General features: G+C 47.6%; 1 protein-coding gene across 4 annotated transcripts in view; it reads right to left on the reverse strand.

The window, feature by feature from the left end:
- Positions 1–218: 218 nt before the first annotated feature.
- The window catches only part of GPD2 (glycerol-3-phosphate dehydrogenase 2), a 57,281-nt gene continuing 42,119 nt past the window's right edge, over positions 219–15,380 (reverse strand). For all 4 annotated transcript variants that reach the window (XM_014966547.1, XM_014966549.1, XM_014966548.1 and 1 more), the window contains exons 9-17: positions 11,055–11,248; positions 8,072–8,206; positions 7,669–7,844; positions 7,031–7,162; positions 6,072–6,230; positions 4,922–5,034; positions 4,749–4,827; positions 4,530–4,628; positions 219–1,681 (exon numbers count right to left, since the gene is read on the reverse strand). In XM_014966547.1, coding sequence (XP_014822033.1) covers positions 1,556–1,681; positions 4,530–4,628; positions 4,749–4,827; positions 4,922–5,034; positions 6,072–6,230; positions 7,031–7,162; positions 7,669–7,844; positions 8,072–8,206; positions 11,055–11,248 — 1,213 coding nt within the window. In that variant the 3' untranslated portion in view covers positions 219–1,555. The remainder of the gene's footprint in view (positions 1,682–4,529; positions 4,629–4,748; positions 4,828–4,921; positions 5,035–6,071; positions 6,231–7,030; positions 7,163–7,668; positions 7,845–8,071; positions 8,207–11,054; positions 11,249–15,380) is intronic.

Here is a 15,380-nt window from a genome sequence, read left to right on the forward strand (position 1 = left end):
CAAGCAGCATCAAAACCCCATAAATTTAACATGCAAAAAACATCTGAAAGGCATTTTACCCGAGACCCCCTCCTTCCCTCCAGACTTTACCTACTGTTTGTGCTGATGGAAAGACAACATTTGCTGAACTTTAAACGAGGCTTATTCCTCCCCCCGCCCCCTTTTTTTTTTTGTTGTATCTACTATTTGTAAACACTTGAATTTTTATATTTTTTTTTTTTATTAAAGGACTCTGTCCCTCCAGCCAAACACAACTCTGCAGTTCCTATGCTCCACACCCCCTCCTCTGTTTCTGAAGGTAGTAATTTCTCTTTTACAACCCCAGAGGAGCCCCCCCAGTTTGTTACCGCCCCGGTACCTCCGTCAGCGACAGCGGGGCCAGCAGCTAAAACCCAGCAGTTTTACACCAGCAGGAATTCTGGCACCTTGGACTGAGGCTAAATTAGTATTTATGCTCAAAGAATCGAAGAGAACAACAAACCCATCAATAAACCTGCTCTTAGGGCTTTCCCTTCCCTGGTCAGAATCTCCCACCCGAGCCCGGGCGCCCCGAGAGCAGGGAGGGGAAGAGCCAGGTACAACATCCATCACAGCACCTCAGCTCAGAGCTCCTTTTGGAAAAAAGAAAAACACCCTTTTTTTTTTTTTTCCTATAAATAATCTGCTGAAAAATAGCCCTTTGGCTCTTCTAGAAGAGCCAGGGGCAGGCAAACCCAGCCCCATAGCTTCACTGGATGTTGGGGATCTTGTAAATCAATTAAGACTTGTGCTACCAAAACCTGCCACGTTCTACCTGTCCCCAGTGCTTGTCCCAGACTGGAACCAGTGGGAAGCACTTCCCAGCATCAAACACCACCCGCCAGACAAGGCTACTTCTTGAAGGAACAATTGTTTTTATTAACATGGCAGAAAGGGAAGCTGTCCCCGAGCTTTTCACCAAATCATTAGTGGGGGTGATTAATGAAGATGCCTCGTAGCTCCCCAGCTTCACACTGCTGATACTTCTGCCCAGCCGCGTCCCGGTGGCACCACAGTGACAGTGACCCAAGGAGCAAGCCCAGCCAGCTCTTCCCCAGCGTCACCACCTGGAGAAGTGGTGGCTTTGTGCCTTCTGTGACACTGTCCCCACGCCAGGACATGGGCCCTCCCTCTCTGGCTCTCTGCTGAGCCGCGCTGAAACACTACACGCAGATTTGAAACACATTTAAAGGCAGAATTTGCTTTCTGAGCTGTTTTCTCTGGAGGTGAAGGAGACAGAAAAGGTAACGAAGAAGGCAGTGGGTGCCCCCACATCTCTCCAGACTGTGTTCCTGAACCCCCGTGTCTCGAGAACACCCCACCCCAAAGGCCAGGTCCTGGAGCAGGAGGAGCTGCACAGAATAAACGTTAATAACAAAAACAAAACGCACCAAAGTGTTTTTTGCAAGAGTTACACCGCTGGACAGACACTGTCACCGTCACCAAGCCAGGACACTCAGAAGCACTGGAATGTTTGTCAGCAGAGGCAGCCGGGCGTTGGGGTGGCCACCAGCAGAGCTCTCCTCCGGGCTGGAGCTCAGAGCCCCCCGCCGCTGCGGTCCACAGAGATCACCCCCCTCTGGCGCAGGTTCTCCTCCGCCGTCTTCATCAGCACGGCCAGCCGGCTCCCCGACACGTGCCCCTTCTGGATGGCGCTCATCAGCTGGGGACACAAGAGGAGAGCAGCCCGTTACCTCCTCTGGGGGACAGGGAACAGAGGCGGGACGTCCAGCCCCTCACCCACAGACCACAGGATACCATGCTCTGCAGGAGAAGGGGACAGACACCTGGGCCACTGCTGGTGACACCACCACACTTCCAGTCTAAACGGCCGAGTTAACACTCACTACCGACGCCTGGACATGGCAATTAATGAATATACAGAACTGATTTTTCCGTGTATAAAGCTGCATGGCTTCAAAGCCTCACCTCCAAGCCCATTTATGTTTTCCAGAAACACCCCGCAGGCCTGGCGAGGCGCTGGCAGCAGGAGGAGCACGAGAACCAAACGCCATCCAGTTGGAAGCTCCAGCGCAGACACCCCTCAGCACCAGGGGCTTTCAGTGACATTTAAGGATGTAGCAGAACCCAGCCATTTCACCAGTGCTTCGGGGTGGTTTTTTCTTTCTTTTTTTTTCTTTTTTTTTTTTTTTTTTCTTTTAATGCCCAAAAGCTGTAGGGACCAGAGGAACACCATTCCTGATCTCCCACCGCTCCCCACCATCCCCTCTCCCGTTCACACACCCTGCTTTGCAGAGACAGCACACTTGACTTCCACAACTCTTTCAAATCCAAATTCCTTTATAGACTTTTAAAACTAATTTGCCTTTAAGTCCTCGAGACTGGACTCGGCTCTATCTTAACGAACACACACTAGTGCTAAGGTTTTTAGTTAATTCTTTTTTATCCCACGGATAAAGTGAGCATTAGAGTTGAAATTACATGGGGGCGGCTGTCAGGGATGGCTGTGGAAAGCCACGGGCGCTCACACAATGCAATTTCTTCTGCCATCCAGTGCTAAGAATCCTTCAGATTCCTCCCCCTTTATAGGAAAATCTATTAATTATATCCACTCCTCCTGGTGACACCCGGCTCGGCCACCTGTCCTGGGTCTGCCCACTGTGACCACACACCTCGCTCTTTGAGGAAGGAACCACAAAGATCATGGCTGATGGTGCCACCACCATGAAAACTGGAGCTTCTGGCACGTGGGTCTGTCAGGACCCCAAAGGAAAACTGCTTCTGGGGAAAAAAAGCTTCCTCCTGATTTAAAATGGGTTTTTGGGGTTTTTTTTTTGCTTTTACACACCAAAACTAGCTCCTCTCAAGGTCCCCCTCCTTTCCTGAGCAAAGTGACAGCAGCATGAGGCTTCTGTGGCCAAGCCTTCAGAGAAACAGCCGCTGCCGCCTTACGCAGTGAAACTTGATAGTTTTCAGAAAGCAAACACCAAAGTATCGGGAACTGACTTAACAGAGCTATTTAAGAAAAAAAATTACACACTTAGTGTGTTTTGTTCCTTCCATGGCAACCTCCCGTTGATTTTATTACCGCGGTTCCCTCTCAGCGCTGGGCTCCCCGTGCTGCCCCCCCCTCTGCAGGTGCCAATTCTGCCTTAAATATTCAGCTTGGAGTGGGAAATGAGAGGGGAGGGCAGCAGGCACACAGCTCCACTGCAGCAACTGTGCCCCTACACCAGAACCTGCCTCCTGCATCACACACACCTGGTGGCTGGGGGCAGGCAGCCCCCGCTGAGACCGCTCAGCTGAGAGCAAAAACCCCAGGAAGCCACCAAAAAAAAACCCCACAGAAGAGGCAATCACTCGTTGTCTCAACTTCTTAACCACAATGTTCCCAAACTAACCAAATTAGAATTTAACACAGTAAATGGTGGGTTGCAATTACTAATTACAAGTTTTCACACGCAGAGGGATGTAAGAGGGAGACCCTTTCCAGTAGCCAGGAAACCAGCTTGGATTTTCTCTGATATTTGAATACTTAAAGCATAAACTCCCCAAATGGTTGTTGCTTTTTCCCCCTTCATGGTTTGTTTGGGGGTTTTTTCCCCCTTTCCCCTGAGTATGTTTCAGTTCCCCAGCTAAATCGCTGCATTTTAGGCAAATAAATAGTCCTTTTTCCAATGCTGGATACAACCTGTGAAATTTTTCTGCATTTAGATTCAACAACACTGCTCTTATCTCCAAGCTCATCTCGAGAGAGACAATTACCATTTCCTCTGCCTTGATCTTGTTTGTTTAACTTGACACAGTGAAGAAAGGGCTGACATTGACCAAAATCCCCAGCATTAATTTCTCTCCCATTGGGCATCCATCACTGCCACCGGGCAGGGGGACAGGGCTGTCCCTTCAAACACCGCACCAGGAGAGGCTCCACGAAACCAGCGCCGGCCGAACCCACAGTGAGCAGCACCCTGAATTTTTATTTTGCTGTGTATTTCATTTTATTTTAAAGCCCTGCAAAAAGCAGGCGTGTGGGTTGTCAGGGTATTGTCTTCCACACAAACTGAGACGGTGTTGGCCAAGCCAGGAGTTAAAATGGGATTTTATGGCCTGGATGGGCTTTAGCCACAAGCACGTTCTTTAAAATATTCAAAATAGTTGAGGAACCACTAATCACTTCACAGACCCAGATAAATGTCAGCGCATGTAACTCTGCCATGCACCTTCCAACGGACAACTGTAGCATTTTGGATATATTTAAACAGCATTTCTGTATTGAAAAAAACAAATTCAGGTCTATACTACGCTATTCTTTCTAAATTGGGCTTGTTCTTTGGGTCTCATTGTTTCTGCACATGAAAAAAAATAAATCCTTGAATTCCAAAGCTGCTGGAGGGTGGCTCTGTGTGTCACTGCTTTTGTGATCAGGCAAAGGGCATCGACACCACGACCCTCACCCAGTCTCCAGCCCTTCAGCCAGAGGGGAAAAAATTAAATCCCCACGTCTTTGTGCCTGGAAGGTACAGCTTCTCTCGTCACACACAAACACCCACCTGCAAAAACTCATTGAGCTCCACCTGGCCGTTTTTGTTGAGGTCCACTTCATTGAGGATGTCATGGAGTGTGTTTTCAGCGATCTGCACACTGATGCTCTGGGGGAAACAAAGCACCGAGGTTCATCAGCCCCATCCCTGGGGGCTGCCAGTGCCACGCTCCCAAACTTGGGAGAGGAGGCTCCAAGAGAAAACTAAAGGAACCCGAGGAAACGTTACCTCCAAGACACGCTGCACGTCCAGGATAGTAATAAACCCTTTCTTGTCCTTGTCAAACATGTGGAATCGCTTCTTGTACCTGCAAGATAAGGGTTATCAGTGGGGAAACCTGTGCTGGGAGTACGATGGGTATTAATTCCTGGCAGCACAGGGAGCTCTCTGACTCCACTCACCTCTCAATATCCGAAGGCATTAGGCTGATTTCAGAGCTGTCTGCTAACTGATCCGATTTTACTTTGTAGCCCATTTCATAATAGAGAAATTTTTTAGCAGCTTCCAATTCTTCCTACAAAAGAAAAGAAAAACTGTATTTCTGAGGAACAGCAAGTTCTTACACAATTGTTTTTAATATAATATTTATTAGCTTCTTCAGAAGAGCCTGCCTTGGTGGCACCAGGGAGCTCACAGCAGCTGCAGATGGTGTGAAGGGGGTTCCCTTCCACCCCAATGTCACACTGGATTCTCTGCAACTTCCCTTTTCCTACCCTATTGTCATGGAAGGGTTGATGTAGCTTTGTTGAACACAGTAAATTGTAAGAGCAAACCTCACTGGGTAAGGGTGAGACACCTCCAACTTCAGTCAAACACCCCCGACTGTGAGGTTGCTCAACACACTGGGAACAGCTCACAGTTCTCAGGGGGGCTGTAGGGTCACAGCAGGCTCCCCTGGCTGGCCAGACTCAAGTGAGCTCTTTCCAGAATGCTGGTCAAACTTCTACCTGGCTGGAAGGTTCTACACACAGCCCATCCCCTGTGGAGTGGCAGAGCCTGGAGAGCATCCCCAGGTTCCATTTTCTTTGGGGTGACACAAGCCCCAAAGCATGTGCCCCTTCTCAGGGGGCAGTGGGGTGGGTCCCACACGAGTCTGAGCACAGAGCTGCTGGGGCAAAGGGAGCTAACGCCGACCTGGGACATTAATTCAGGGCAGAGGAGGCTGCAAACTCAGTATCCTCCCTTTTCAAAAGACATAGCAGAGAAAAAGGAGTGACACAGGTTACAAGATCCTCCTTTTCTCAGGCAGATCTGTTGAAAAGCGTCACTGAACAAAATATTTGAGCAGGGATGGGATGGTAATGCCAGGTCTGCTTTAAAACAGGGAAAACCAGGCTACAGATCCTGACTCTCCCCTCCGCCCCCAGCCAGCACCGACTCATCCCACAGCTATTTTGATAAAGTCTTTGTAATGAAATGCACCAAGTGATTCATCCTCTCCGGGCAAAAGCGGCGCTTGAAGTTTTCCATTCAACTCATTTAGATCGTTAACATGGAAACTACTTAAGAAAAGCAAAACAGCTGCAGATGAAAAAAAGGCCCCTTTTGTACCTTTTTTTTCTGCTCGCTCCAGTTGAGTTCTTTGGCCATGATGTCCACGATGCGGGGCAGGGCCTCCTCGGCTGCCTGCACGTTGAGGAAGGCCAGGCGGGTCCGTCGGGAGATCATGTCCACGGCCGTGCGGGCGTACTCCTTCACGCCATAGACCACCTAGGGCAGGGAGGCAGGGGGGGACTGCAGGGCAGGAAGCAGCCAGGCCCTGCCAGGAGTCACGCCTGCCATCACAAACCCCACTCCGGGCTGGCTGTGCAAATCCAACTCTCTCTCACTAGTTCCCACCCAACCCCGAGAAGGGTGCAAAAAGCTCCCCTTTTTCCTTGGAACGCTTTGTAAAATGCATCTGGGATCAAACGTGTATATGGGAAATGAAAAATAGACATGAGATTTAAATATTTAATTATATATCAACATGAGGAAGAGGAGACTGAGGGGAGACCTCATCACTCTCTACAACTACTTGAAAGGACACTGTAGAGAGGTTGGGGCTGGTCTCTTCTCACACGTAATTAACGACAGAACGAGAGGGAACGGCTTCAAGCTCCAACAGGGGAGGTTTAGATTGAACATTAGGAAGGAATTTTTCACTGAAAGAGTGGTCGGGCATTGGAATAGGCTGCCCAGGGAGGGGGTGGAGTCACCATCCCTGGATGTGTTTAAGGGCCGTTTAGATGGGGTACTGAGGGACATGGTGTAGGGGAGGGCTTTGTAGAGTAGGGGAGATGGTTGGACTCGATGATCCCAAGGGTCTCTTCCAACCTGAATGATTCTATGATTCTATGTTAATATGTGTAGATATAAATATAAAAATACAGCATGCTCCAGGGAATGGGAAAAAACAGGAAAAAAAGATCCGGACCTCAAAGGAACGGGCTTACAGAGATGTTTTACAGGTGGGAACCTGCTTATCCCAAGAAGAGAACCAAAGAACATGATGAAGTTTTTCCACATACCTCAGCTTCAATGTAAGGAAATTCAGATACGAGGCGTTTCCCGACGATGGGCCATCTCTTCCCTGTAACTTGGGCTATTTTGGCCACCTCAAAGGCCTTGTCTCCGTACGTGGCAGCCAGATGCTGAGCCACCTATGGGGTTGGAAAGGAATTCAACATGCTTTTGAAAGCACATCAAACATACACATATTTTTCTCATCAATTCTCTTACTAACAATAGCAAAGAAGCTGAAGAAGGTATTAGATTTTGAGTGTGTGGGAGAAACTGCTTGCACTGGGAACGGGTCAGACCAGCACTGACACCACCGTGTGTGTCAACACAACTGTCACCAACGATGCTCCAACTCCTCTGCCACGCTGGGGTCACACCTGGAGGGGGGATTTTGTTGGGAAGACAGACCCTACCATGTAACATTTTAAAGCAGGAAACAGCCAGATTAGGAGGAAGAGAAAAGGGAAGAAAAGAGGAATAATTACTAGAATTTCTTTTTGTTAAACTATCTTTGCCCCAGCCAGACAATAAGCTCTTTGCAGGCTCAACACACCTTTGTATGGGTTATGCTGGTAATAAATTTAGGGAAAAAACCAAAACCCTCCAACAAAGAAACACCAGAGCATCCCCAGGAACCACCACTCACCTCGCTTTCTAATCCATAGTCTTGGACCAGCCTGATGTAGAGGGTGGGACTCCACTCCTCGGCCCCTTGGAGCTGCAGCCCAATGGTTTTACTGGACCCCGCCTTCAGGTTGTGTGCCTCAATGGCAGCATCGATGGTGTCCTTCGCCATGGCACGGTAGGTTGTCCACTTCCCACCTGGAACCACACATTTGGGGAAAGCAAGGGGAAGAGGCAGTTGGTACGTACTATACATGTTTTATATATCCCATGATTCTTCCTCGACTTGCTCCAAGAAGCCAGTCGTGCTATCCCTGACAGGTCATTATCTACAGGAACAGGAAGGATTATCCTGTAACATGACCAGTTTTGAAGAAAATCCACTGGGGAAGCCTGGTGAAGCCATACTTCAGAAGCTGCAGTACCTGCTATGGTGACCAGGCCACTCTCGCTGATGGTGACGACGTGATTGCGGGATATCGACTGGGTGTCCTTGGAGTTGGGGTCTGTGACCAGGGGACGGATGCCACTCCACGCTGCCAACACGTCTCCTCTTCTCACTGCCCAGGACCAAAGATCAGCCTCAAAGTCAGCAGGAACTGGTTGGGTATTTACCTCATATCCCTCCCATGGTCTTTGTGGCACTGCCTCCCAGTAGATAAACTCCTTTTTTCCGCTGTGAAGCCAGTACTGCACCACCCTGTGCTCGTTGGTTGAGCAACTCAAAGAGCTGGAGAAGATCCTCCAAAGCAGCACAATAAGCCGTGCTACACAACTAAACCCAGCCCTGATCGGTATTTTGTTGGGAAGACAAAGTAATATTCTCTAGCCCCAAACAGACAGCAAGATCCTATTTTTTCTATGCTGGTTAAAAATCCAACAGAACAGAGACATCCTGGAAACGGATCATCCGAGAGAGGTTCAACTGTTGGACTCACCCAGCAGCAAAAAAACCCCAAAACCCAAACCAACCCCCAGCACCCAGCCTCCTCCACGTTTGCTGGTGCCACCTGGACAGACCTTACATGGCATTTTAGAAACCAAAAGGAAGTTTGTCCAACAAGAGTGTCACCCTCAACAACGGTACAAATCCACTCCAGCCTCTCAAAGTCACTTTTTAAAAATATATAAAATGTGGGACCACTAGGGAATTTAATGCAATGAATTCTGCTGCTTATTAAATTTGTGACAGAAAAATTGGCTGATTCACTTTATAACGAAGTCTTTGAAACATATTTTTTTTTTTATACAACTTTCAAACAAATGATAATTGAAAATCAGTAAAAGGGTGTAAAAATATCCCCTAAAGAACACAAAATAGATTTCAGGAATCAATGGTGCTCCGCCAGCATGTTTAACCTGCCAAAATGAAGTGTTAATCACAGAAATAAGATACCATATTAGGTTTATAAACTAATGAAACTAGAAAAAGCAGCATGCGTGACACCGTAATTAAGCAGCTGGAGCAGAGCCAAGCCTGTGTAAGTTGATAACCCTGGCAGTGTCTCTGGCAGCAAAAAGGCAGGTCTGCAGCGGGTTGATAGGGCCGGCACAGTTGTTAATTCAATAAGGGGCAATCTATAAACACCGCTAATTGCGGATGTGGAAACCAGCGGGCACCCAGGTGGGTTTCAGTCCAAAGAATAAACCACTTTGGAACGTGCTTCTGGAAATACCTTGCAAAAATCTCTGTCTTATGCAGTCTTAACTCTGCCTGTCCAGCCTAACGCTCTCATGGAGAGCGACTTCTGCTCAAAAACCCTAAAGGCACGTTTCCACAGACTTCTTCTGAACTTTACAAAGAAGAGTAGTGACAGGACAAGGGGCAATGGTTTTAAGCTGGTGGAGGGGAGATTTAGGTTAGATACTAGGAAGAAATTCTTTACAGTGAGGGTGGTGAGGCACTGGAACAGGTTGCCCAGGGAAGTTGTGGCTGCCCCATCCCTGGAGGTGTTCAAGGCCAGGCTGGATGGCTATTTGAGCAACCTGGTCTAGTGGGAGGTGTCCCTGCCCATGGCAGGGAGGTTGGAACTAGATGATCTTTAAGGTCCCTTCCAACCCAAACCATTCTATGATTCTATGATTTATACAGCACAGAGCCATGGATTATCCCCCTCAGGAAACAGCCAATCCGGCATTCCCAGCCTCTGGACAGGATGGGTTCCTACATCTGAGGATGCTGGAAAGCTCCTGAGCCAGTGCTCTTCAGATTTATTGTAATGCTGCTACTACAAGAGAAACACAGAAGTACAAGTGCCCTCACAGAATAATTTTAAAAGCTCACTGTAAGGAAAGAAGCCTCTCCTTTAAGCCAGCACTGAGTCAAAGCAGCGTCTTACCACAAACCTGTTCCCAGCTTAGCTACTGAAGGCAACAACTTAAGTGCTGGACCATGTCCAGAGGAGAGCCACCAAGCTGGGGAGGGGTCTGGAGAACAAGTCCTACGAGGAGAGGCTGAGGGAACTGGGCATGTTGAGTTTGGAGAAGAGGAGGCTGAGGGGAGACCTCATTGCCCTCTACAACTACCTGAAAGGAGGGTGTAGAGAGGTGGGGGTTGGCCTCTGCTCCCAAGGGAATAATGACAGGAGCAGAGGAAATGGGCTGAAGTTGGGGCAGGGGAGATTTAGATTAGATATTAGAAAGAATTACTTTCCTGAGAGAGTGGTCAGGCACTGGAACAGCCTGCCCAGGGAGGTGGTGGAGTCACCATCCCTGGAGGGATTTAAGAAACATGTAGAGGTGGCACTGCAGGGCATGCTCTAGTGCCCGAGATTGTTGGGTTGTGTTTGTTTGGGGGGTTTTGGGGGGTTTTTTGTTGTTTTTTTTTTGTGGTTGGACTTCATGATCTCGAAGGTCCCTTCCAATCATGAAGATTCTGTGATTCTGTGAACTGTCATCAAGTCATTTTTATAAATTCTCCTTTTTGCCCACTGCACTTTCCTCTCCCGCTGAAAACTGACACTATCAGACATTTACACTATCAAGAAAAGTAAATTCTAAGAATAAAGTTGCCTAGAAAAATGGAAATAAAAGCAAAGACATGGGAAAAGTCAAAACAACTTTTCCTTCAAGAAAAGCCTTTTTCTTAAAGAAACCTTGTCTCTGCCATCCAGAGAGCCCAGTGTGGCCACCGGGCAGCGAGCTCCAGTTACTTAAAGGTATGTGAAACCTGAACTGATTGCCATTTAAAAAGTCCAAACAGCAGGTGTATCTGGAAAAGCATCATGTTTTGGCTGTGGTGCACAGGCCGTGATGCCACTTCTGTCCTGATTGGTTTTAGAAAGACTCAGATGCACGAGAGCCAGAGAGACCAGGCACAGAAAAGCTTCAGACAGCCAGACCTGCCCAGACTGAAAGGCCACAGGCCCATGGGCACCTTCCCCAGGAAAAACAGCACCCAAGGGTTACCTTCAACGTCAACGCTAAGGTAGTTGCGCACTTCGTTCAAGATGAAGTTGATGTCCTCCTCCGTGGGGCTGGGATGGGAGGTGACGTCGGTGGGGCTGTCCGTGGTCCCTGCGATGGTCATCTTCTCCCAGGGCAGGAAGAAGATGACTCTGCCGTCGCTGGTGGCGGGGTCAAGCAGGCCCATGTTATCGGGGCTGAAACGAAGAAGGGATGGGGTTCAACAGGGGCCGGGGGTCACCAAGGGTTCTGTCCTTGCAAACCCTGTACCCCACAAAGTATCATAACCGTACCTTCGTTCTTAGGTCAAATAATTAAAAGAAATATTTAAATAAATCAGAGATTTCCCACGTGGCCATGAGCTGGCTTTAAATGGTAGCCCCAGAAGTTCTGAGAAATAAGGCCCTTCAAGGTGCTGCTCAGCTATTCCTAGCATTTGATTTCCTAAGCAGGTGAGCAGACCTCTACTAGATCGAGCCACGGCACCTCACACCTCCATTCCCTCAGGAAAGCCTGCCTCGCTGCAATTTCAAATATAAACATTTGGAAATTTTAAAACGGCAATTACTCGAGACTCGTTACGGAATGAATGACCGCTTTTAATCCAGAGCTGGACAATGCTCTATGTTACGCCACAACGGCACGGGGAGGCTGGCACAGAACACACAGTGACATGGAAAGGGTAAGATCAGAACTCAAGTTCTGTTTGGGTGTGTCTGTATAACAAGAAAAATTAAAGATGAAATATTATTGACCCAAATCATCAATTTCCTGAGCCCTAAACAGAGGACAAGAGTAAAAACATAAAAAATCTCAACGACTTCTGCAAATCCCAATAAAGGCGGGGCGGGAGGGGAAGGTTTAGCAATGGAAAGAAAAAGGAGAGAAAACAAGAGCAGAGGAAGATTGAAACCACAAGTGCTGGGAGAAGGTTGGAGCAGTAAATTCCCCGTGTCCAGAAACCTCCTGCCTCTCCAATGGGAACTCCTGGGGTCCCCAGGGATACGCTCCCACTGCTCCCAGCTCCTGCAGTTCTCAAAAGGGAACCAGATTTTGGGGGGAAAAAAAAGGCAAAAGAGACACTAATTGGATGCTACTACCCAGAGATTTGTCATGTATTTATGGCAGTGCCACAAACAGAATGATTCAGTTCTTCCTACAGCAAATTTTAATTTATGTATCAATGTTTTCTGGTACGACGTAAAAAAATAAAAATAAAAAATCCACAGGTACAAGCCCAGTTACCCTCACAACTTATGGAAGAGCTCTGCTGAGAGTTCAGAGAACAAAAGGCTTCTACAAACCCTTCAAAGTAAACAGCTTTTAGAGGAAAGCATTTAAGCTGCCCCTTTTCTTGTCAAAAAGGCAAGATGCTGACTTTCATCTCAGGTGCTGGAAGTCCTAAAACAACCTGCCTTCAGTTTCTGCACCTTTTCCCAAGAGCAGGACAATAGGGAAGACTCTGGAAGGAGGGCAGGAGGGAGGGATTTAGGTGGGAATAAGGCCCATCTGAGGGGAATAATTCCATGGGCTCCAATAACCACTTCCACAGTAAGCCGAAGGCGGACAAAGACCTGCTTGGATATGAACTACCCACCGAGGAGAGCTGCAAGCAGGACCATTGAATATTTCATTTTTTAGGGAGTCTAAACTGCTTACTGAAGGTAAGTTTTCAATATCTGGAAAGGCTAGAAGAGAAGCTGAAAATTTCATATATAGCATGTATATTAGAACATTTTTTAGATGATATTTATAGACCGCTTGAGCATACAGATGGAGAAGTACAATTTAATAGGGGAAGTCAACACAGATTTGTGAAAGGTAAATCACGTCAGACAAATGATTACTTTTTAAAATGAAAAAGCTATTGATTTAGAGACAGAGGAAACCAGAGATTTAATATACAGTATCAGAATATTCAGAAAACTTTATACATTTTCGCAAAAGTATGATTTTTTTTTAATGTGATTTCAGAAAATCTGTTAAAAATAAGGAAGAGAAACAAGTAAAGACTTAAAACTAAGTTTCACCACAACACCTCAGACTGAAGGGTTTGCAACTAGATTTCACAGGAAATGATGGCTTCACTGAGGGCAAACTGGGCCTTCAAAAATGGTGGCCTTCTATGATGGGGTCACAGCAATGGTGGACAGGGGAAGAAGAACTGACATCATCTGCCTGGGCTTGTGCAAAGCACTGACACTGTTCTGTTCGACATCCCGGTCTCTGGATTGGAGAGACAGGGATTTGATGGATGGAACCACTTGGTGGATGAGGAACTGGCTGGATGGTCACACTCAAAGAGTGGTGGTCAACGGCTTGATGTCCCAGTGGATACCAGTAGTGGGTAGGGTTCCTCAGAGGCTGGTACTGGGACCATGGTTGTTCAACATCTTCAACACCTGGAATTGGGGTGTTCAGCCTGGAGAAGAGAAGGCTCTGGGGAGAACTTCGAGCCCCTTCCAGTCCCTCAAGGGGCTCCGGAAAGCTGGGGAGGGACTCGGGATGAGGGAGGGGAGCCCTAGGAGGAGGGGGAAGGGTTTGACCCTGCAAGAGGGGAGATGGAGCTGGGATGTGGGGAAGAAGTTCTTTGGTGTGAGGGTGGTGAGAGCCTGGCCCAGGTTGCCCCGAGAAGCTGTGGCTGCCCCATCCCTGGAGGGGTTGAAGGGCAGGTTGGAGGGGGCTTGGAGCAACCTGGTCTGGTGGGAGGTGTCCCTGCCCAGGGCAGGGGGTGGCACCATGTGGTCTTCAAAGTCCCTTCCCACCCAAACCATTCTGTGATGAGAAAGGATGAAACAATTTTCTATATGCAAGCTCTCTCTCAATCTCCTAATGCTATGTTTGTTCCATCTTATATAAATAACTGTACAGCCACCAAAACAAATGAAAAATAAGGTGTTTCCCAACAAAAAGCAGCATATTAACACCTAAACATTGGCTGTTCTGGAGCACCTCTGGAGCCACGCTGCTGCACACCAGGAATGCTTGGAAACAACATGTTTTCATAAGACACGGATTCTGAAGATTACAGAACGGATGCGAGAACGTGGTACGAGCTCCAGCGAGATCAGCTATTGCAGGATTTCTCTAGTCATCTTTAAAGGCTACTAAGATGGGTAAGTTCAGGACTGTAAACTCTAATATGAAGTAGAAAGCAATGCCTTTACACAGAAATCTAGATGCAAATGGCCTTGGAGTATAATATGGATGGACCTGAGGGGACTCTGTCAGCAAAGAAACATCAAGATACGCAGCCAATAGTAGGATACTGAAGAGCTGACTTCAAACAACTGAAGAAGTTTGGAGTATGTCTACTTTTTAAAAAGCTTCCTTTTCCAAAAAGCAGTTAAATTGGACAATGTATGATCAATCAGGAGAGAATCTTGAAAACAGATGATTAAAGTACACCCAGAACCTGAGAACCTATAGACTCCTGAGCTGACGAAGATGCTTTAACTGAAGGACAGATCAGAACTCTTGAGCTTGAAATTTCAGGTTCATTCCTGGACATGAAATAAGAGCATTTCACAGAGCAGATGCAGGGGAAGTCTCTAGTTGAAGGTGCATTTGACCAAAGCACCACAAATGCACTTAAAGAACAAATCAGTGACTTTCCCTCGGGTAGAACTAGGGTGGAACAGCCAAGGTCACCTGGAGTCCAGAAGGCAGAGCAGAAAGGAAAAGTCAAGAAAGATGGAAAACATCTGAAATTTGTGAGAAAGGGAGGGGAAAAATGTACTGCACTCCTAGAGACACTTCAGGCAGGAAGGCTATCAGAAAAATGTAGCCAAACCCTTCCCTCGTGTTAGCAGATAATGTGCTTAAACAATAGGGAGTGAGAGAGACTGAACCGCAGTGACTGGAATAGAAACGTGTGTGCTAAAAATAGAATTAATGAGAGGAGGAATACTGGGACTATTAATGAAGAACATAAATGAGTAAGAAACCCATGGGAAATGAATGCATTAGGTTAACATTAGTTTTACAAAATCTTAATTATGTTTATATCTAAAAACCTCTACCTGTTAAAAAAAAATTGTCATTCGTGCGAGCGCGGGCCAAAATTCCACCAAACATTTCCCACCCGGGAAGCGGCCGCTGGAGAAGACCCGAGACCAGGAGAAGACCTGACAGAACCAAGGTGAAATCCCAGGAGCCTTCCCCATGGAGCAGCCAGTCCCTGGGCTGCAGCTCTCCCCCGTGCAGGAAGCGCGGTTGGATCCCATCAGCTGCGCTGCGGGGGCAGCTCGTGGGCAGAGCCTGTTCCACACGCAGAGCCATGCCCACACGGTGACACACACAGGGGAACCAGGAGAACAAGAATTCTCG

This window comes from Calidris pugnax, unplaced genomic scaffold, assembly GCF_001431845.1.
Source record: "Calidris pugnax isolate Ruff unplaced genomic scaffold, ASM143184v1 scaffold48, whole genome shotgun sequence".
Lineage (NCBI taxonomy): Eukaryota > Metazoa > Chordata > Aves > Charadriiformes > Scolopacidae > Calidris > Calidris pugnax.